This window comes from Ovis canadensis, chromosome 6, assembly GCF_042477335.2.
Source record: "Ovis canadensis isolate MfBH-ARS-UI-01 breed Bighorn chromosome 6, ARS-UI_OviCan_v2, whole genome shotgun sequence".
In the NCBI taxonomy this organism is placed as follows: Eukaryota; Metazoa; Chordata; class Mammalia; order Artiodactyla; family Bovidae; genus Ovis; species Ovis canadensis.
This window is the reverse complement of record NC_091250.1, coordinates 84659118-84681684: the sequence shown is the minus strand read 5'-3', so window position 1 is coordinate 84681684 and position 22567 is coordinate 84659118. Positions and strand designations below refer to the sequence as shown.

The 22567-nt window shown below is 42.0% G+C and overlaps 1 protein-coding gene across 2 annotated transcripts in view; it reads left to right on the top strand.

The window, feature by feature from the left end:
* USP46 (ubiquitin specific peptidase 46) overlaps positions 1–4998 on the top strand; it is a 73810-nt gene extending 68812 nt beyond the window's left edge. The window contains exons 8-9 of one of the 2 annotated variants that reach the window (XM_069593092.1): positions 115–193; positions 813–4998. In XM_069593092.1, the coding sequence (XP_069449193.1) occupies positions 115–193; positions 813–914 (181 nt within the window). In that variant the 3' untranslated portion in view covers positions 915–4998. The remainder of the gene's footprint in view (positions 1–114; positions 194–812) is intronic. The other variant, XM_069593093.1, reaches the window with a different exon arrangement.
* The last annotated feature ends 17569 nt before the right edge of the window (positions 4999–22567 follow it).

Here is a 22567-nt window from a genome sequence, read left to right as displayed (position 1 = left end):
TGATAGTTGGTTTTTTTTTCCCCAAAAAAAGTCATTGCATATAAAGAGCTACATAGAGTTTTATAAAGAAGTAAATGTTAACTGAGTAACATTCTTCTGTTTGTTCTTTTCCAGTGGTCCTAATCGTGGGCATTATATTACTATTGTGAAAAGTCATGGCTTCTGGCTGTTGTTTGATGACGACATTGTAGAGGTTGGTAAACAGATGATTATATCCGAGGGAGCTGGGGTGGAGACAGTGTTTTGGGATGTGTGCATATGGACATTTTCTAAAATAGACCTGTATTCCCGTCATCTGACTTGAAAACAGTTTACATTTCTCTCAGAACTACATTCTGCTGCTCCCCAGCCTCTCTGGAAGGGGAGAAGGGGTAAGATCAGGGACTCATCAATACTGTGTTTTTGTTAACTGATTGCAGACATGGGACCTCCTTGCCATCCTAAAAGACATGGTTTATTTGAGCCCACTTAAGGTAGCACTAAAAGGAATAAGCTTCGATGACCTGAATGAATTCTGCTTATTCCCAAGAGCTCCCACAGTTTACCGTTTGAAAGACAGAAGTCCTGTCTTCTTCAAAGAGTGCACACCTGTGGTTGCTAATAGTGGAAAGGGTGGCATTCGCTCCCAGGGATTTGCAGTGTGAGTCGTCATGTTCTCTCGGTCAAGTCTGTGGAGTTACCCGTTTGCTGTTGAAAGTTCCCAAGTTGATGATGGTGTTTCTTCCGTTTTCTTGTGCATCCCCTTAGCCTTTCTTTCCTTCTCCCAGTAATCATGTTAGACCACTGTGTTGTTTCACTTCTCTTTCTTGCAGAAAATAGACGCCCAAGCTATTGAAGAATTCTATGGCCTGACATCAGATATATCGAAAAATTCAGAATCTGGATATATTTTATTCTATCAGTCAAGAGAATAACTTACAGGACTGTGGAACTAACTCGAGTGAGGGAAAATGCACTCGGACCTGGTCTCTCTGCAGACGTCCCTCCTCTCCAGTGGACCACCGGTGAACGGCATCACTCCAAGTCTCGGTGGTCTGGCTGCGTGACTCTCTTCCCCCTTCATTTTTCTACAAGCAGCACTACTCGTGGTTTTATGTTAGTCTGAGGTAGAGTTAACTGCAATCAGATTGTAGTAAGGATTAGATGAATAACATTTGCTAATTTTAGTTTCAGATACATACTATGCCACTGTCTGGCTGAATTAGAATGCCATTTCTTACAGACATCGACAGTCTATTTGGGGTCTTTGCTAATCTTCCTAAATGGCTTCCGGGGTCTCCTTTCAATGCATTCCTTTAACTTGTCCCTGGAAACATTGCTCCCCATTTTTAGCTTCTCTGCCTCTTTTCTGACAGAAGGACAGAAGAATGGGGGTAGATGCTTACCTTTTAGAGCTGCAACTATAGCTTTAAGTTTGTTCGAGTGAAAATGTTTTAAAATTGAGTAACCTCGAAACTGAATTCATCTTCCGGGTGGAACAGGGTGAAGAGAAGCTGTTCGAGGATGCCCAGGGCTGTGCCCACCCGGCCGTTACAAGCCAGGGGCTGAGGAGACGTGGAGCTCAGGGCAGGCAAAGCCGAGAGGAGGAAGCTTTTGTGCACAGTGGAAAGTTGCTTTTCTTCTCTTTCTACCAAAACCAAGTTTCAGGAAAATAGCTCTGTGCTCTTTGTTTTTAGTGATGCTCTTCTTCTGTCCTGTGAGTTGTATCTCTCCTTCATCCGGCGCTGCTAAGCTTTCCAGGGTATCTTTCCAACCCCGCTGGTGTTCCGCGGTCAGAGGTGGTAGGGCTGAGACACCACGGGGACTGCCACCCGCCCAGCTCTGCTTAGCCAGGCAGCACCAACACCGTCCTTTCCCAGGAAGAACAAAGGTGCTGCACCTGTCCTCCCATCAGCCACACTGTACAACAGTTCATATTTCAGCATTTCAGGTCCTGGCAAGCCCAGGGCTACCATGGAACCTTCTCCGGAGGAGATATTGGAGTTAGCTGGGGATGCAGGTGGGTCAGAGGAAGTGTCAGTGAGCAGGTGGTAGGATGAACAAAGGGGCAGCATTTCTTTGGCTCAGGCTCCCAGGATGTTTGACAAGACGGAGTTTTTTGGAAGAACCTCATCTCACCATAGTTTTACTTTTTTTTTTCACTTTTGTTATATGTGTATTTATTAAATCATTTGAGTATCGATGCCTTTTATTAAAAGGTTCGATATGCTGTTTTGCTGTTGAGCAGGTTTTTGGTTTCCTACAAATCTTTTAAGTTGTAGATCTCAGCTTCCTGTGGGAAGACCGCTGACTTCCATACACTATAATATACTGTGAACCTGTTATTTTGTTACCTAATACATCAGCGAAGGAACACGCAAACTTTGGCATAATGTGAACTAAAATTGAAATTGAAAATGTTACTGGCCATTTTGCAACAATTAAGAGCATAGCACTTTATCTAGATGAAAACTGGATTTCTTTATCTTTGAAGTATCTTGAACTGTTTATTGCTCACAACTTCCATAAGCATGCCACCCTTCATCTGTTCATGCTTGAAGTGAAATGTTTTATGTTTCACTGGAGAAGACAAAAACAGGGTGATCTTCTCGTTATTGTTTTATACAAGTGATGAAAATATACCTTGCCTTGTTTAGAGGCGAATTCATATTTATAAATATTTTGTCTTTTTTCCCTCCACAAGACTTATGCAGTAATCACTTACCTGGAAGGTGAGTTTTCGTCCTGTTTTTAAGAAGAGATGCTTCTCAATTGAAGGTGACTGATACAGGGAGCTGTTTATACTATACATAATCCATATATTTGCAGGTTGCAAAGTTTTAAAAAAAAAACGATGGCTGATCCCTAATATAGTTGGAAGTGATACATGAGAAACACTGTTAAAATTACCTTTGAAGTGACTCTTGAAGCTAATTTATTAGGAAAAAAGTTTCAGTTGGAAGCCTATAGAACTAATTTGTTGTTTAGTCGCAAAGTCATGTCCGACTTTGTGACCCCATGGAGTGTAGCCTTCCAGGCTTTTCTGTCCATGGAACTTTTCCGGCAAGAATAATGAAGTGGGTTTCCTTCCCCGAGGGATCTTCCCAACCCAGTGATCGAACCCGAGTCTCCTGCATTGGCAGGCAGATTCTTTACTGCTGAGCCACCAGGGAAGCCCCTCATAGAAGTATTATCTGAGTGCTAAGTCATAAATTCAGTACTTTTTGGTTTTTTTGGATGAGCGAAAAGTTTTTCTCAGTGATTTAACTGAAATAATTCCTTTCAGTAGAAAAGGTCAGTTAAAATTCAGTATTCATGAATAAATGTTTGCCTGAATATTGAAGATAATACAAAAACATGGTCGTGTGGTGCAGGAAAAAGAAAATTGAGATAAAAATACACAAATCCACCAACACTCCATCAGTTTTTTAAACTTTGGCACTATCTGGGGTCATCGTCCCCCTTCTTTAATAAAGGAAAGAAACACTAGGCAGCTACATCCTCCCAAGTCATTTCCCTTTGTGTGAAGACTAGAGCACATAACACTTCTTTATTTTTCATCCCTCACTCGTTGTGTGGAGCAGGGATGCTGTGGGATGTGTGAGACCATTCTGAGGTGAGCGATAGCACAAAAGCTCAGCAACAGTCCCTCAAATGGCCAGCGTTTGTGTGTGTCGTTTTTCTGGCAGGAATGGGCAGGCTTGCTGTATTTCTTCTAACTGCTGGGTGTTTTAAAAGAAGTTACAGTGTTTGCCACTTTCAGAAGAGAAGGAATGTCTGCTTTATTGGTTACTTCCTTGTTTAACATCTAGATTATGACACAGTATGCTAAAATGTCATGCGTTTGAAAGTAAATATTGGTAGAATGCTGACGCCCAGTCTTGTTATTCTGATGCATTTTCCATTCCGAAGAAACACGAAGTGAGCTGGTTTGAAGAGAGCCAAGGAGCAAAACCACAGGAGAGTGGTGCTTTGTCTAGGAAGCCAGTCATATTGGTTTTATAGCTTGGTATATTTTGGATTTCAGATGAAATGGGGAAAAAAAATGACAGAAATGGTCCCTATGCATTTATTTTCATGGATACCCTTAATTTTCATGGGCATGCCTAACAATGAACTATGTTATAACTGGAGCTTTAGGGCTTATTTTAGATATTGGAGTGTAGCTTTATTACAAAGATGGATTTTATCTATAAACATTGCATTTTGATCAACTTTGTATGTTCATGTGTATTAAAATATTGTGCACTAAATGTTTTGCCCTCGTCTGCTATTATATGGTCAAGGCATTTATCAGCACTAGTGTGATTCACTCATGTAAGTGGCACGGGTCAGGGAAAATTATTTCCTACATTTCTGCCTAATTAAATTTGTTTTCCAGTATTATATTAATTTATTTCTGGCTTCCATTTCTGTGTAACCAAAATAGTTACTGCATTTGTGTGGCACATTTGACTTTGTTGCTAAAGAAAAATTTTTTTTTTTTAGTTTTTATTTAAAATAATCTGTACCTTTTTTTTTTTAATGTAACCAATTCAAGCACTTTAAGCAATAATGTCAATCTTGTGAAACTTCAATCAGTTTAATACCCTGCCTCTAAAGTTGTTGACAGAAAAATAAAGAGGAATTCTCTTCCTAGAGAATTATATCTGAGTAGTGTTAACACACATGGATTTAAAATCCTTTTTATAAAATGTGAGTCATTGGCAAGTCTCGTGTCCAGGTAATCAGTCCAAGCCTGATTTTGAGGCATTGTAGAGGATATTCTGGTTATCATAGTAAAGTTGCCACTATTGTCAAAGTTCAGAAAGTTAGGGTTCTTGAGGTTACTCACCACTTTTTTGAGTGAGAAAAAGCAACACAATCCAGAAACCTGTGTCTGGGGAAGAGCAAATTGAGAGTATCAGTGAAAAACAGAATTAGGGTAGGTATACTAGGCGTAATGAAGTGCTTAGCTGAGGCGTTTCATAGGAAATGCCCTTTATTGGTTATGAAATAAAAGATCCATTCTAAAAATAAGGCAGTGGCTTCCAGCTCATTGATCTCGTGGGCATCTGGTTTCTAGGAAAGAGTCAGTGTGGCTTTCCCCTGCCCGCAATACTGGCAGCAGCCACAGGCTCCTGGGCAGGGTCTGAGCTGCATAGACCCCATCGGGGTGCACACCAGTCCCACCACTGGCCTACCTGGTGGCGGGCAGTGTGGGCCCATTTCTTGTGGTCTCAGCATGTGGCTCCCCGGGGCTGATACTCAAGCTTGCTGTTAAAATGTCTAAGGATTTTTTCCCCCAACAGTTACTTCAAGGGGTCCCTGTGTGGACAGGAGATTGTCATCTGAATGCATTTTCCTGGGCCCAGTGATGGAAATAGAACCACATAGACCAAGAGCAGAGCAGTGTGCCTTGAAGTCTCCCGGGTTCCGTCCATCCCAGAGCAGCTCAGGTGAAGCTGGCTGAGCCGCAACAGGCTTGGTAGGGAAGTGCCTCCCTCTTCCACAAAGGCCGTGTGAATGGAAGACCTCAGGAAAAGTGTTTTTCTTTCTTCCTTTTGTCCATCTGCCAAAAAGGTTTATGGGATAAGCCTGTTGCCACCAGCACAGTACAGTTTCTGGGGCTTGAGAATTGCCCATTTCTCCAAATTTCCCTCCTGTTCGCTGAGACTTCAGACCCCTTGAACAGAGGACGAAGCCTTCCATTTCCATGTCTTGTATCCCCATGAAGATGAAAAGGCATGCCAAATCATTTTTCCTCCTGAGGGAAGATTTTGATCTTGGGGACAGAACTCTTAGACTTGTCCTAGAGATCCCCCAGGCTTCCCAGGTGGCATCCCTGGCTCAGAAATATCTCCTGGAGGAGGAAATGGCAGCCCATTTCAGCATCCTTGCCTAGAGAACCCTATGAATAGAGGAGCCTGGAGGGCTACAGTCCATAGGGTTGCACAGAGTCAGACACAACTGAGCAACTAAGCACAACACAGAGATTGGAGAGATTTTTAATGAAGACACCTCTTAGCACCTGTAAGTGCTAGCCATGGGGACAGGAGTTGGGAGGTAAAAAGGTGAAGCAGATAGGATCCCCTTTCTAGTGTCCCGCCTTGGAAAAAAGTTCTGTGGAAAAGAAATTTAAATTGTGAAAATAACGTGAGCAGCGGAAGCCCTCACAACCTGGTGCATTTTGGTATTCGGCCTGGATCTTCCGGTGCAAACGGGAACCGCCACAGCTGATGCTGTGGGTGAAGCAGCCAGCTCGTTTTTTCCCCCTGGGTCGCCTTCCTGGAGTCCCCACTTTCCTCCTCATCTGTGCTCAGTGTCGCCTTCACCTTCCTGTTAGCTCCTCGTAGTAGGGATGACCCCATTTTTAAAACAACGCATAAATCCATTATGTTATGGACTTGGGCATTTTGCTTGTTAATGCTCATGTTAAAAGAGCCAGAATATTGAGAATCTTCACAGGATTTTATGAATAAATTATCTAAAAAATCTCCTGTGACTACCAAATAATTAGAGCCTAACTTACTTCACCAAAATCAAACGAGCATGAGTTTTCAAGACATTTTACTGACCTTTCAACCTATGCTCCCGCTTTGGATTCCATAATATTTTAATAGTGCTTTTGAACAAAGCACATTAGGAGCTTACAAACAAATGCTAGAAAGCTTCATTCTGGTTCTGAGACACCAAAGTCCAAAGTCAGAAAAGACATTAGACTTTGTAAAAAGGGCCCCTAATTTTGTGCTTATTATCCATGTGATGATTCATAATAAAGTATTTATTAACAACCTTGAGGGTATCCTATAAGTTACATCGATGTGTCTTTCACTTTTTTCCCCCTCCCTCAAGTGAGCATGTGGGCTGTATCAAGGAGGTGTGGAATTCCACAGAAACTGCACAGGAAGGTTAAGCATTTGTGTTGTGGGTGGAAATCTTTTCTTACCTCCTAATAGGGAGCTTGGAGAAGAAAACTGAGATGTAGATTTGACTTGGCAGGAAGAATAGTTGAAACCACTATTTCTATATATTTAACCAAGCCCTCCTTCTATGATCCAACTCAACTGTATTTGTATTTCAGAGTGTCTCTTAGTTGACCTTGCCTGAGAGAACATTCTGTGCTGAGATAAATGAAAATAAACACTAGAAAAATTTGAGAGTGAGCTGTCATATCTTCCACAGAAAGCTAAGTCTCTTCACTGTAGAGCCCATCTTGAGTTGAGAATTGCCTGTTGCCCATGCTGAGGGGTACAAGAATATATTTTGATGGGTTATAAGACCTTTGTAAAGGAAAGACTCCTCCTCGCTCCCCACCAACCCCATAGAACAATTTGAAAACTCTTTTTGAAAAGAAATTGTTTCTGCATGTTTTCCTACCTCGGTTACTCCAAAGCCCAGAAAACAAAAAATAAGTATAAATTAGCCTAAGTATGTTGCCAGTGCTAACTTGGACTTAGGAGGCTCCAGCAGAAGAAGGGGTGAAGATTGTAGAATGGAGAAAAACGTTCCTCCTGGACGTTCACTGACTGACCTGCTCTTTGTGTCAAGACTCGAGGAGCCTGGGAAGATTAAGAAGCAGCAGCTCAAGGCAGAATCTGCCCTCAAATGGAATTGGTACAAAATGTAGAATAAGTTGGTGGCGGGTGAATTTCAGGGGGTAAGAGGAGGGGAAAATGTTGAGACCCTCCTAATGTTTATATATATACAGAGAGACTGCTCTATTGAAACCTCATGAAACAGCAAACCCCCAAACTACAACTGATACACAAAAAAGAAAAAGCAACCCAAATAACACTACAGATGGTCATCAAACCACAAGAGAAGAGAACAAAAGCGGAAGGAAAGGATAGAGACCTACAGGGACTTCCAAGGGGTACAGATTCCATCCTTGGCCAGGGAGCTAAGACTCCACATGCCTTGAGGCCAAAAAAACAAAACATGAAACAGAAGCAATATTGTAACAAATTCAATAAAGGCTTTGAAAATGGTCTATGTCAAGAAAAAAAAAATCTTAGAAAAGATCGCTAAAAATAAAACCCCAAACAAAAAAATAGGAACATAGTGATGATTACCTCCTAACGTGGCTGCATAGCTTCTGACCTCAGGTGTCACCTCAATGTCTGTCCCAGTCTGTGCCTTTGCCCTGCAGGGTCAAGGGGGATCCCAGTGAGCCCCACAAGTGCCCCCAGCTGACAGACAACCTACGGACTCGATGCCCTTTCTGTCGTCCTGACTTTGATCTCTAATAGTAAAACTTCAGACTCGATTCAATAGCAATGTGAGAAAGCCCAGCTGGACTCACAAATCCAGGTTCCAGTGTGGGCTGTCATTCACTGGTGCCATCATTGTAGCGAAAGGCAGAGGGTCAGGAAGCAGGTCCGAGTTCAAGTCCTGACTGTGGCTTCCTGCTTGGATGATGTTAGGACTGTGTCACCTGTTGATGTTGACTCACCGACCTGAGTCAGATGTTGGTCATAATGTTGGGATGCTAATGAGTGGTGTTTGGCAGAGGGACCCTTCTCTGTAGGTCCTCAAGGGAGATAGAGATGCAATTGCCAAGACAATAGGAAGCATGTGAGAGCTAAGTTACTTAAACAGGAAGTTTGTGGGTAGTGTGCTATACTATTTCTTTCAATCTAATCCCCACAACATCTTCCAGGCATAAAAGACAAGACTAAAAAGAGCTGAGTGAAAAAAAAAAAAAAGCCCCAGTAGCCAGATAGCCAGTGACCATTGTGCCTGGGATGTTGTCTGAAGACGGGCTGTGCTGTTTCCTAGACATAAACAATCTCACAGGACACCAACCTCAGACAAGGTCATGGTGTGATCATGATGAAATGAAATAAGGCCACTTTGTAAGTTTGCCCAAGTGTGGACAAAAACCAGATCACTGAAAACCACAAAATACCAAACCTCCCTTCCGGACCAGATCCCAGTCACTGCTGCTGCTGGACCGGTGATGGCGTCAGCACCACTGCCATCTGTCCTGGGTGAGATCTATTAAGATACACAAGCAAAGGACTAGTCCCGCTTTCTGACAGTACCCAGTCCAGAGCTAAACGCTGTTCTTTGAACCCTTCCCCAAATCTCCAAACCAAAGCCTTGATCCTGTTTAAGTTCTAACAGTCTCTTATTGAAATCTGCCATGCTTCCCCCATGGTGTGTGGTCTCTCTGAGCTTTAAACACACTTGTGAACCACAGCTGTAGTCCTGGAGGTCTGGCTGGAGAGCATGGAGTCAGGACTTTCTGGACTGAGAGGTCAGCTGCTTCCTGGGGTGAGCCTGTGGCTGCTGACCTCATGGCTGCAAAGGAGAAAGCCAATTCAAGGTTGTTATGAGTGTCCTGAGACCTCCATCCGCAGTGACTCCCACCCAGAGGGAATGCTGGTGTAGGGCTGGTTGCCAAGGAGGCTTCTTACAAGTAGCTTTGGATGAATCTGGACCTCATTTTTCCCTGACCTGTGAAAAAAGTTAGAGATAACAGGGCCACGATATATAGAAACTGCTAGAAAGCAGAAGAGGTATTTAATATGATAATGAGCAGGATATGGTAACACTGACAATTTTGTTTATTGCTTATGGATCCCTGGCACCCCCATACCTATGCTTAGACTCCCTCAGGCTCAGCTATGTCTGTCTCTAGAACCCTTGAGTTCACTGTCAGAACCCCTGTTTGGGGTAGGGTCTAAAACCGGTAAGATGGGGCCTGAGCTCCACCTGTAGGAAGAGTACAAAATCTTCAGGAATTCCAATCTTCTATAGCAGACAAGGTCTCAGTTCTTTCCAGATCTTTCGTATGTGCCAAAGAGCTCTGTATTTAGAAGCATACCGTTGGGTTGGGGTAAGAGCAGAGGGGGATGAAGACAAGTAGCAGAAGAGGTGATTGAGGACTTGTTGGGTCTAGGGCCCTCTAGTGGTGACGGTCTAAAATAGCTCCTGATTTTTTCTCAAAAAATTGCTGGGCATGTCTTGCTTTTATTTTATATACTTTGTTTGTCCATGGGTTTTTAATAGAAACAAGCCAACCTAAAATCTGACAACAGTAACCTTGACTCGAAGCCAAGGCTTAAGTTAAACAGGCCGTCACCTTTCAGCAAGACGGGGCAACACAGGATCCCAGGGTCAAAGGAGGGAGGAAAGAAACCTTGAAGACAGAGACTGTCCTGTACACCTCTGAAGTGTCATGGCTAGAGAAGGGTGAAAACAAGAGCCTGAAGTCAAGCAGGAGCTGGAGAGAAGAGGACTGTTGGCTCCTGGTCTGACTCAGATTGTTAATGTCACACAGTAGAAAGGGGACAAAGAATATGGAAGGAAAGAAAAAGAATGACATCTTTGAGAAAGTGATGTAAGGGTTTAAATCAAATATCTAAGAGCTACTGTCTTATTTTGGGAAGTGACAGGAGAGCTGCCCACAGAAAGCCAGCTAAGGTGACAAGACATACTTTACTCCTTATAGTCCAACTAGAGTGCAAACATGCTATTTTATTTTTGCTGTTGTTCAGTCACTCAGTCGTGTCTGACTCTGCCACCCCGTGGACTGCAGCACGCCAGGCTTCCCTGTCCTTCACCATCTCCCAGAGTTTGCTCAACCTCATGTCCACTGAGTCGGTGATGCCATCCATCCATCTCATCCTCTCTCCCTTTTCCTCCTGCCTTCAATCTTTCCCAGCATGAGGGTCTTTTCTAATGAGTCAGCTGTTTGCATCATGGGGCCAAAGTATTGGAGCTTCAGTTTCAGCATCAGTTCTTCTAACGAATATTCAGGATTGATTTCCTTTAGGATTGACTGGTTTGATCTCCTTGCAGTCCAAGGAACTCTCCAGAGTCTTCTCCAAATTTTATTTTGCTATGCACATTTTGGCTAAAGTTTCTTCACAAGCTATTGATTTTTGTGATAAAGCTTGTGAGGCCTCACAGGGAGCTGATGGTTTGAGATTTTCTGGGAAATTGTTTTGCATTTTGGAGCAGTCTTAGATTATTCTTGTAGAGACCTTTATTGTAATCCTATCTGCTGACCCCAAACTTTAGCATATGTAATAGAACTTTAATTACATCAGACTCAGTATTTTTCTCTTCTCTGGATATATAGGAAGTAAAGTATTGGATGGAAAGTCTCTAATGACATCTAAGAAGAGGAGTGTGAATAGTGAATGTTAGAAGTGTGAGAACATTCAATAAAGAAAAATCGCAAAGCAGAGCGGAAGGGAACAGGGAGAAAGAACGTGTGTTAATCTTCGTAGGCGAGGCTGGTTAGCATGTGGCTTCTGTCACAGGAAGAGTTAGATGAAGCTGGCTGAAAGCATCTATTTTAAAATAGGTTTCAAGGAAGGCAGATACATTTAAAAACTTTATTATGGGAAATTTTAAACATGTACAAAAGTAGGGTACAGAATAGAATAGATTTCTGAACCTCCATGAACCTGGAGCTCAGCTTCACCAGTTGACTATGGCTATTCCTGTTTCAGACAGAATTCTCAGATCATACTGGAAAGTTACCAAACTAACAAACTTTCAGAATCTCTAAACTGGTAGAGGATAACGTATGTGGTGTAGTACAGCTCGGATTAACCACCATCTCTAAGAGATCGTCTGCCTAGCTGTTTGTTCCTCTGACTTGAAATAATGTGTCATTCCTCTAAGTTGAAATGTCCTCGCATAAATGCAGGTTTTTGTTAGTTTTTTGGTGATACAGAGGCATTATGGTTGAAATAAGCTTACTTTGTATAGTGGCTAAATAATGTGAAATATAGTGGAACTGAAGCTGTAGTGTTTGAAGGTGACCACATTTATTTGGAAAATTATGACAAAAATAATGGCACTTTACTATAGAATATGCATGATCTCACATATATATATGCAAAAGTGAAAAAGCCCGTGGCTGTTTCACATGCTTTCTGTTACAGGTTTTCACTTTTCCATCTAACCCCTACTTCTGGAATTTCCCCAAAGAGATGGGGTTAGTCTCAACATTGTTTGTCTCTGGCTTTTCCTGTTGGTATTTTTCCTCATGACGTGTCATTAGCTGGTTTTGCTGATTAATGGATTAAATTGAAGAATGTAAGAGAGAGGAAGGAAGTTCCTGGATAAGAATGCAAGCTTTCCATAGTCATGATAAGAACTGGAGGCCCTGAGACCTTAGCAAGACTTGCTTCATTGTTCTCCAAGTCAGAATTACCTAAAATAAGGAGGCAGGGCTGGTAGAAGTTTCCAGGTGTTGAAGCAGGGTCACAATTCTGTGCGGTGGACCCTCGTAGCAGAAAAGGACTACAGGTTCCATTTCATCTTCCTGAATCTCTGTCTCTACCTGATGCCTGCAGAGCTGCAGGGCATTGGGCAGGAAAGAGAAAAGAGTTGGTCTTGGCACTCAGAGATTGGGGGCAGGAGGAGAAGGGGATGACCGAGGATGAGATGGCTGGATGGCATCACTGACTCGATGGATGTGAGTCTGAGTGAACTCCGGGAGATGGTGATGGACAGGGAGGCCTGGCATGCTGCGATTCATGGGGTCGCAAAGAGTTGGACACGACTGAGCGACTGAACTGAACTGAACTGAACTGGCAGTCAAGGTAGAGCAGGATCCAGAGGGTTTTATACAAGGGACTCACCTTCCCTGTCCCATTGTTCAAATGATCAAAGGCTGAAATTCTCAAACTTGTCATTTAGTAATAGTACCATAATATTTTTGAAAAATAAAATGTTACGTAAAACCTTACTATTGTAAATACGTACATAGTATTTTATGTTATTTTACTGGTACAGTTCTTTAGCAACTAAGTCATGTCCAACTCCTTTGTGATCCCATGAACTGCAGCCCAATAGGCTCCCCTGTCCATGGGACTTCCCAGGCAGGAATACTGGAGTGGGTGGCCATTCCCTCCTCCAGGGGATCTTCCCAGCGCAGGGATGGAACCCATATCTCTCGCACTGGCAGGCAGATTCTTCATAGATGAGCCTCCGGGGAAGTCCTAGTGTATGGCTCTTTTATAAGTAAATTTTGAAAGTTAATGAGAACAAAATGGCTACTTGAAGAACATAAAATTTTGGAAGTGGTGATCTGCTATTGGTCTCAGCATTCAGTTTGTATCAGAATTTTGTTTTTGCTCACAGAGGATTAAGACAATCCAAGTTCACACAAATATATAATTGCAAATTCCTCCTTTGTTTCTGTTGTTTTGTAAACAACTGTCTTGCATTATCCAAGATTCTTTTCAATAAAGCAAGGTAGTAGGAGAACTTTTGAGATCTTCATAAAAATAAGCTAACCTCCCAATTTATCTCAGTTGGGGTCTTCCAAAGGGTTTAAATTTGATTTAGAACACCCTTGAGTATATCTGTTGATTATTTAACCAAGTTATATTTTTGAAGTAAAATCTTAATAAAAACATTTGTGGAACCCCCAAAGCAAGGTTCCATGAAACACAGTTTGAAAACCAACAATCTGATGTTAAAAAGGTAAGGTTTCCTTTTATTTCCTTCCCCAAACATCTTTCAGCCTTTAATAGGGCACCATCATGGCTTTTCCCCCTTTTAGAGAGAGCACTGAACTAATTTTTTTTCCCTTTATTGAGATATAATTAACAGATAACTTTGTATATGTTTAAGATATACAATGTAATTATTGACATATGTATGTACTGCAAATAAATATCACAGTAAAGTTAGTTAACACATCCCTCACCTCACATAGTTACAATGCTCTGTTTTGTGGTGAGAGCTGTCTTAACAACTTTCAAACAGTGTTGAACTCACTGTAACTCAATTTCGCTAAGATTGGTGGGAGTCTTCACTAAGACTGTTGGTGGGAGGATGGAGAGGAGGGTACAGCAGCCAGCTTGTTCTGCCTAGGTCCCTGCATTCCTATTTCCCTTCTTTCCCCTCTGCTCCCACATTGGTATCAAGAGATATGTTCCAGTTCCAAAGAGAATCATCAAGAACATGGACTTAAATCTTGTGGCCTCTTTAGTCCTTCCATCAAGACTCCCGTGTTCAGGATCCCATGGCTCGAACTGTGCTTTCTACAAAGGTGTCTGTTTGCTGGCTGTACTGGTAAGCTAACCTAGCTGATATAATCACTGGCATGCTTTTGCAAGTATTAGTTGTTTCGCTTCATATCTATTGAGCAATTGCTATGTGCCAGATACTAAGCTAAGCTCTTTGTATGAGTTTCCTCCTTGGGTTCTCACCACTCTATGAGACAGAGTCTAGTATCACCATTCCCATTTAGAGATGAGAAAACTGAAGCTGGGGCTTCTGGAGTACACTGAGAATCTTTCTGGAGCACTTTGTTCTGGTACCACTTGAGCTACCTGGTTCGAATTCCAGGTATAAATAATGAGGTAGTTTAGAACTTTGTTTATCTGCAGAATAGAAAAATGAAAGTGATTTTCCAGGCAAGGGTACTGGAGTGGGTTGCCATTTCCTTCTCCAGAGGATCTTCCCGACCCAGGGATTGAACCTGGGTGTCCTGCGTTGTAGGCAAACGCTAGACCTTTCTCTCTAATAACACAGCTGCAGGCTCTAAAATCAAATGAACACAAATCAGGATATGGGCTCTGCTGCTTACCAGCTCTGTATTCTTCTCAGTCTCTGTTTCCTCGTCTGTCAAACAGATAATGAAAATAACACTCACCTCTAATGTCATTGTGAGGATTACACGAGATGAAGTATGTCAGGCATGTAACACAATACCTACCCGTGTGTTCAGGGCATCCAGTACATTCAATGTTGGAATGTGTTTGGAAAGTATTTGCTATTATTTTGTCATTATTAATTCATTAATAGAACTGCCTGAACAAAATGGTACCCATCAAATCTTCCTCTTAAGCACATATTTAAAATAAGAATAAATGATGTTGTCTGGATTAATTATATATATATACACACACATATATGTATATATACACACATGTATGTATATATACATGTGTGTATGTATACACACATGTATATGTATATATATGTGTGTATATATAATTATATATATGTATATGTCTGTATATATAATTATATATGTATATGTGTATATATATATAATTTTATTTATTTATGTTTGACTGTTCTGGGTCTTTGTTGCTGTGTGCAGGTTTCCTTTAGCTCTGGCAAGTGGGATCTGCCCTTTGTTGTGGTGCTTGGCTTTCTCATTGCAGAGCTGATCATTGTAGCGGCTTCTTTTATTTCAGATCACGGGCTCTAGGGCTCCTGGGCTTCAGTAGTCAGGACCTGCAAGTTCTAGAGCTCGGGCTCCGTAGTTGTGCCCCATAGGCTCAGTTGCTCCGTGACATAGGGGATCTTCCCCAGACCAGGGATTGAACTGGTTTCCCCTGCATTGCAAGGGGGTCTCCTAACCACAGGATCACCAGGGAAGCCCTGCCTGGATTAATCTAATGAAAGAAATGAGATGATGCTAAAACCATCTAGCTTAATTCTTTGATCCTTTCAAAGTATCAGTCTCCTCTGGAAAGACACCAGCTCATACTGGGCCTCTGCCGTGGCCAGTTCTAAAGTTAACGTTTGATATCTTCTTTTCCCTTCCGGCAGGTGGGAGTCTCAGTATAGGTGGATGTTGTTTGAGGCAAGTCAACAAAAAAGAGAGCAGAGAGACCCGAGGTCATCAAGCTGTCACCCTTGCATTTTGTGTAAACTTCTGTAAGTATCTCTGGGAGCAGCTTGGTCCCCGGGAGTGGGTAGATGATGCTGGTGTCTAATGAAGTCAGTGTTGTCCCCACAGGGGCTGTTCCTGCCCCTGCAGAAGGACAGAGGGGCTTGCGGGCTGCAGGCCTTTGTGGCGCGCACACCGTGGGGCTCAGCGAGGGGCAGTCAGCTTGCTGTGTCGCAGACTCCCAGATACTGTTCACTCCTGGGCCCAAAGGGATAGTGAACAGGGGGCCTGGGGTGAGAGCTTCTTTGTCCCCGTCCATCCACTGAAGGTTAGCCCAGCAAACCAACTGCCATTTTTTTTATTGTACATTTAAGTTGCATATAAATTATCAGAAAATTATAGAAATGATGTATGAATCATGATTATAGTTAAAAATTCAACAAGACCTGGCTAAATAGAGTAAAAATGAAAGTTTCTCCTTTCTCCCAACTCTATTTCCTTCTCCAGAGATAACTACTAATGAAAGTTTGTAGAAGACTCTTCTAGACCTTTTCTTGCATTAACACACATCTGTGTGCCAGAGATAATATTAACATGTACATATGTGTTTAGTTTTGATTTTTAAATGTAAATGTGGGACTTCCCTGGTGGTCCAGTGGTTAAGACTCCTTGTTTCCACTGTAGAGGGTGAGGGGGGTTTGATCCCTGGTCACTCACTCCAGTGCTCTTGCCTGGAGAATCCCAGGGATTGGGGAGCCTGGTGGGCTGCTGTCTATGGGGTCGCACAGAGTTGGATACGACTGAAGCAACTCAGCAGCAGCAGCAGCAGCAGCAGCAGGGAACTAAGATCATGCATGCCACAAGGTGCGTCCAAAAAAAGAAAAAGAAAAAAAATGTAAATGTTTTAAAATATTATTCTGCAACTTGCTTCCCTCTCCCCCAACTTAATAGCCTTGAAGATCTTTATGTACCAGAGTTACTTCATTTAAAAAAAAGTACTGCATACAGCTCCATAACATGGACACACCATAACTTATTTAAAAACATTTAGGTCATTTTTTTGCTGTGATAAGCAACCTTGCAATAAGTATCTTTGTACATATATCTTTATGCAAACAGCATTTTTCATTTAAACTTAAAACTTTCCCCCTTAGTGCAGGAAGGATTTATACCTGTAGGCTTGGAAGATTTAGCTGTCTATGTGCAAATGTTGCATTAGTCCAGGGAAGCACTTGGGGAAATTAGAGGGACTCTAAATCTTGGACAGGAATGAACATGGAACTTCAGAACTAGTCTGGTTTATGAATACTTAGAGATTTCTTAGTTTCCTATTGGTTTAATGTATGCAGACCCTAGAGCCATCATCTAAGGCGTCATCATTATAGTGTAATAGACTTGATGTCTGTCCTCATCTGGTGTCTGAAATTCTTTTAAGTGTCTGAGAGCCAAGAGAGAGGCTCGAAAATTGATAGTGACTGTCTTTCTCTTGTTTCCTTTCCGCCAGCATATAGAGTTTCCATCTGGTCCACGTGTGAAACTCGCCTTCTTGCTGAAATGTTTTTCCTTGATTTGGGGTTGTTTTGTAACTGTTGCTAAAGTCACATGACTTAAATTGTCAATGCCACAAAATGTATTCTTATTCTACTATTCTTGAGATAAAATTTAGAAATTGAAAAGTTGAAGGGTAGGACTTGGAGAGAGAATTTAAGAAGCTACGGTTGAGCTAAAGTCCTTAATGAGAGTGAGAGTATCTCCTCCTGCTTTGACATCAGGGTCGCTTTAATCATCTTGTCTGTCTGTCCGATAATCCCTTCCACAGTGGTTAGTAAATCTACTTAGCTTGAGAGTGGCTTCTTACGAAACACTGAGAGGCAACAGGGTGAGAGGCTAGAATCCAAACCCAGACTAGAATGAATTTGGGTTTCCAGGGCCATGGTTCCACAACCTGACTACATCAGAATCATCTAGAAGCTTTCAATATAATTTCCTGGGTCTCACCCCTCATCTACTAGATCACAGACTCTGGCCTGTGGTGACAGTTCACCCATAAGCGTTTGTTACCTAAGTAGAAACAAGTTATTTATATGTAGTTTGTAATAATTGCATTCATGATAGCACATATACATTTATACATATGGGGATTTTAGTGATTATTATAACATGTTGAAAGGTAATATTTTGCTAATACAGCAGCTAGAAAGGAGCTGACATTTAGCTTGTCACAGTCATAAGTGTAAATATCATTCCTTCACCTACAAGACATATGTCAATCACACAGGCATCTCTTCATGTCTGTTGCCAAAAGCCTAGTCCAGGCTACCTTTATGTCTTGTTTGGACCAACCTTCTTTACTGCTTCCTACAATCCATTCACTCATGGGCTTCCCAGGTGGCGCAGTGGTAAAGAATTAATTCACCTGCCAGTGCAGGAGACACAAGAGATGTGGGTTCTATTCCTGGGTTGGGAAGATTCCCCTGAAGTAGGAAATGGCAAACCGCTCCAGTATTCTTGCCTGGAAAATTCCATGGAGAGAGAAGCCTGGGGGGCTACAGTCCATGGGGTTGCAAAGAGTCAGATATGACTGAGCACGCACACACACAATCCATTCATGGTACCTGCCTGCTAGGTTGCTTCAGTTGTGTCTAGCTCTTTGCGATGCTATGGACTGGAGTTTGCCAGGCTCCTCTGTTCATGGAATTCTCCAGGCAAGAATACTGGAGTGGGTAGCCATTCCTTTCTCCAGGGGACCTTCCCAACTGAGGGATAGAATGCACGTCACTTGCACCTCTTGCGTTGGCAGGAGAGTTCTTTACCAATAATGCCACTCCGAAAGCCCATTCATGGTACAGCAGCCTGAGGCATCACTTTTACCTTTTTATTTTGAAAAACTGCAAACCTACAGAAAAGTTGCAAGAATAGAGTAATAAGCATCCAAATTACCCCCTGGATTTACTGATTGCAGTATTTTGCCATATTTGCTTTCTCTCTTTAAATATGTATGTCTTATTATTACTACTATTATTATTTGCATTATTATTTTTGCAGATACACTTGAGAGTACACTGGAGACATCATGGCCCTTCACTTCTCAATATTTCAGCCTGTATCCTCCAAGAACAAGAGCAACCTCTTAACACAGTAACTACAGTACAATGATCAGATTGGGAAATTTGACATTGATTCAATACTATTATTTAATTTACAGTCCATAGTCAAAATTCACAAGTTGTCCCCAAAATGTGCTTTATAGCATTCTTTTTTCTTCCAGGATCTGGCCCCCAGCAGATATTTACTTCATCTTTTGTGACATTAGACTCTTTTGAAGGGTCCAGACCTGGCATTTACACAACACTCCTCCGTCTGGGTTCGTCTGAGGTTTTCTCATGAGTAAATAAATGTGGGTGATTCATTTTGGATAGGTTCTGTCTCTGAGCATTGCATTAAGGGTCGGAGGGCCGTGGTAAGTCATCAGCCTTTGGTTCTTCTGGGTTATCACCCTCCAGAGGCATCTCATTGACCTAGCCTTTTCACATCATCTCTCCAGCCACACTGGGCTTGCTCTAGTTCCTTGAGCCCATTAAACCCTCACTGTGGAAAGCTCTTCCTCACCCTTCTCACAGTTGATCATTTCAAACATTCCAGAAGCTTGCCCAAGGAAAAGAGAGTGAGGAGTTACCACTGCCTTGAAAAGGAAGTCCCTGTAAGGTGATTTGTGTTCGAAACAGTTTTCCCTCTTTAAGGCTACTTGTCTTTTGCTTTCTTTGCTTCATTCCTTTAATGCTGTGTTACTCAAAAAGCAGGATGTTCCACAATGCCCTTGGCACACTCTGAAGTACACCCCCTCTCCCATGTGGTACATTACCTGTTACTTTTGCCATTTAGAATTTAATATTGTTTTTTTATTCAACTATTTCTGGAGGCAGAAAGGCTGTGTTCTGAAATGTTTTAATTGAATCACACTTCAATACCTCCCCCATACTAATTACAAAGGCCTTAGTATGATGTAGCATTTCGAGCTGACTCAGAGCTAGAACTAGCAAAGATTTACTAGGCCTCTTCTATTGAAAAGATTCTGAATTACATAGAGACTCCTATATTCACTTATTTGTTTAAAAAGTAGATATTTACTGAGTGCATACCATGTGCCAGAGGATACATGTGCTGGGGATCCATGGATACATTTCTCCATCCCATGGTTTGGTGGGGGAGAAGGAGAATTCCCAGCACTTACTGACTGCCTCCTGCGAGCTGGGCGCTGGGCCCAGGGCTCTGTTCAGTTCAGTTCAGTCGCTCAGTCATGCCCGACTCTGCAACCCCATGGACTGCAGCATGCCAGGCTTCCCTGTCTATCGCCAACTCCTGGAGCTTACTCAAACTCATGTCCATCAAGTCAGTGATGCTATCCAACCATCTCATCCTCTGTCGTCCCCATCTCCTCTCGCCTTCGATCTTTCCCAGCATCAGGGTCTTTCCCAATGAGTTAGTCCTTCGTGTCAGGTGGCCAAAGTATTGGAGTTTCAGCTTCAGCATCAGTCCTTCCAATGAATATTCAGGACTGATTTCCTTTAGGATGGACTGGTTGGATTTCCTTGCCATCCAAGGGACTCTCAAGAGTCTTGTCCAACACCACAGTTCAAAAGCATCAATTCTTCGGTGCTCAGCTTTCTTCATAGTCCAACTCTCACATCCATACATGACTACTGGAAAAACCATAGCTTTGACTAGATGGACCTTTGTTGGCAAAGGAATGTTTCTGCTTTCTAATATGCTGTCTAAATTGGTCATAGCTTTTCTTCCGAGGAGCAAGCATCTTTTAATATCATGGCTGCAGGCACCATCTACAGTGATTTTGGAGCCCTACCCCCCCCCAACCCCTGCCAAATAAAGTCTGTCACTGTTTCCATTGTTTCCTCATATTACTTTAAAAATTGATTTATTTTTATTTTTTAAAAATATTAATTTCTTTAGGGATGTGGGATCTTTTAGTTATGGCACATGAAAACTAACGTTCTTAGTTGTAGCTTATGGACCCACTTCCCTGGCCAGGGACTGAACCCGGGCCCCTGCATTGGGAGCTCGGAGTCCCACTGGACCACCAGGGAAGTCCAAAAATTGGTTTATTTTTTAATAAAAAAAACTCAGCATCAAAAGGTTTACAACAAAATATAGGTGTTCATCACCTCTAAGCCAGACAACCCCCAGAAGGAAGTAGCCTCACTTGCTCTAGCCATCTCTCCTGGCCATCTCTGTATTTGTAAATAAGATGCTTAAATTAAAAAAAAAAAAATCTGTTTGGCCACCTCCATTTTTGTAAATAACATGCTTAAATTAAAAAAAAATCTGTTTAAGGTAAAATAAAACACAGGGAACACCACATAAAGCCGATGAAGGGTTTAGCGGGATACGGTGAGCATACTGAACTTCTTGTAACCACCACCAGGGTGAGACAGAACTCGAGGAGTCACCCAGAAGCCCCTCCATGTGCCTCATGCTTGTCACCACCACCCCTTCCCCAGAAGTAATAGTTCTGCTGACTTAACTGCTATCATATTCTTGTGTTTTTAAAAATATCGTTATTATCTGGTGTGCATTCTTGGACATTACATCTTGTTTAGATTAGACTAGTTGACAGGTTCCGTCTCATCTTTTGGTTTCTTTTTTTTTAATAAAATCTACAATCCGCATTTTCTTGTTTTTAATCTTGGAGTGTGTCCTTTATGTGACCTTGCCCAGTGGAGTCCTTTATATACTGGTTAGATAGGCAAATAGAGGCTGCTTGCCCTAAGAAACAATTTTACACTTAACATTCTCTGTAGAAAGATATTTGGTACAATCAAATTATCATTTTGGAAAGTAGCATGATGGAGGATAATTAGAAGTTTGGGAGTTTGGTAGAGCCTGGCAGGATGTGTTACCCAGCATTTTTGCCTTATGCAGAAAAATAAATATATATGTAATAGTGGTTATTATATAGCTTGGAAATAAAGAAGACTTTAAAAATTGTATACTGATTTGAAGTAGGTGCTTTGATGTCTGCCTGAGTTCAAATCCTGGTCTCTCTACTTCTTATTGGCTTTGTGACCTTGAGCAAGTACTTAGCTTCTTATTGCCTCAATGTTCTCTTCTGCAAAATAAGGGCAGTAATTGTCATGGCGTTGTTGTGAGGATCACATTAGATCATTTGTGCAGAGTGCTTTAAGCAGTAGTTGGTGAGCATAATGTAAATGTTCAGTTGTAAGCTGTTATTATTATTATTCTGTGCAGTGGGGAATAGACTGGAAATGATCAGCTTAAGGCTGATGCACATGGCTCACATTTTCAGTTTATTTGTTTGCTTTTCCTCATGGTACATTTCCAGCTCTCAGTCATGTGATTCGGGATGCAATTAATTCATCCACAGCTGTTCTATAATTTCTGGTTATTTTCTGACTCTTTGGCACATAAATTATCAACCTTTAAACTACACAATTAGTCTTAGCTTGAAAGAATTTGTATAAATCTCCCAGGCCATGCACAATGAGACAAATTCTTTGTTCTATCTGTTTATATATAAACTGTGAGATGAAACTATGGAAGCCTCCTCTTTCCTCTAAAGGCATTTCAGAAAAAAAGAAAAAGACTACGGTAATTAATGTTTAGCAACATAGAGAAAGCTGGTGCATTTCTATACACATCCTTGAAACTCAGAAACGTCTCTCTTCAAATCTATTTCCTGCAGTCATATGTCCTAATATATGAAGCTGCTAAGTCGCTTCAGTCATGTCCGACTCTGTGCGACCCCACAGACGGCAGCCCACCAGGCTCCCCCATCCCTGGGATTCTCCAGGCAAGAACACTGGAGTGGGTTGCCATTTCCTTCTCCAATGCATGAAAATGAAAAGTGAAAGTGAAGTCTCTCAGTCATGTCTGACCCTCAGCGACCCCATGGACTGCAGCCTTCCAGGCTCCTCCATCCATGGGATTTTCCAGGCAAGAGTACGGGAGTGGGGTGCTATTGCCTTCTCCCAA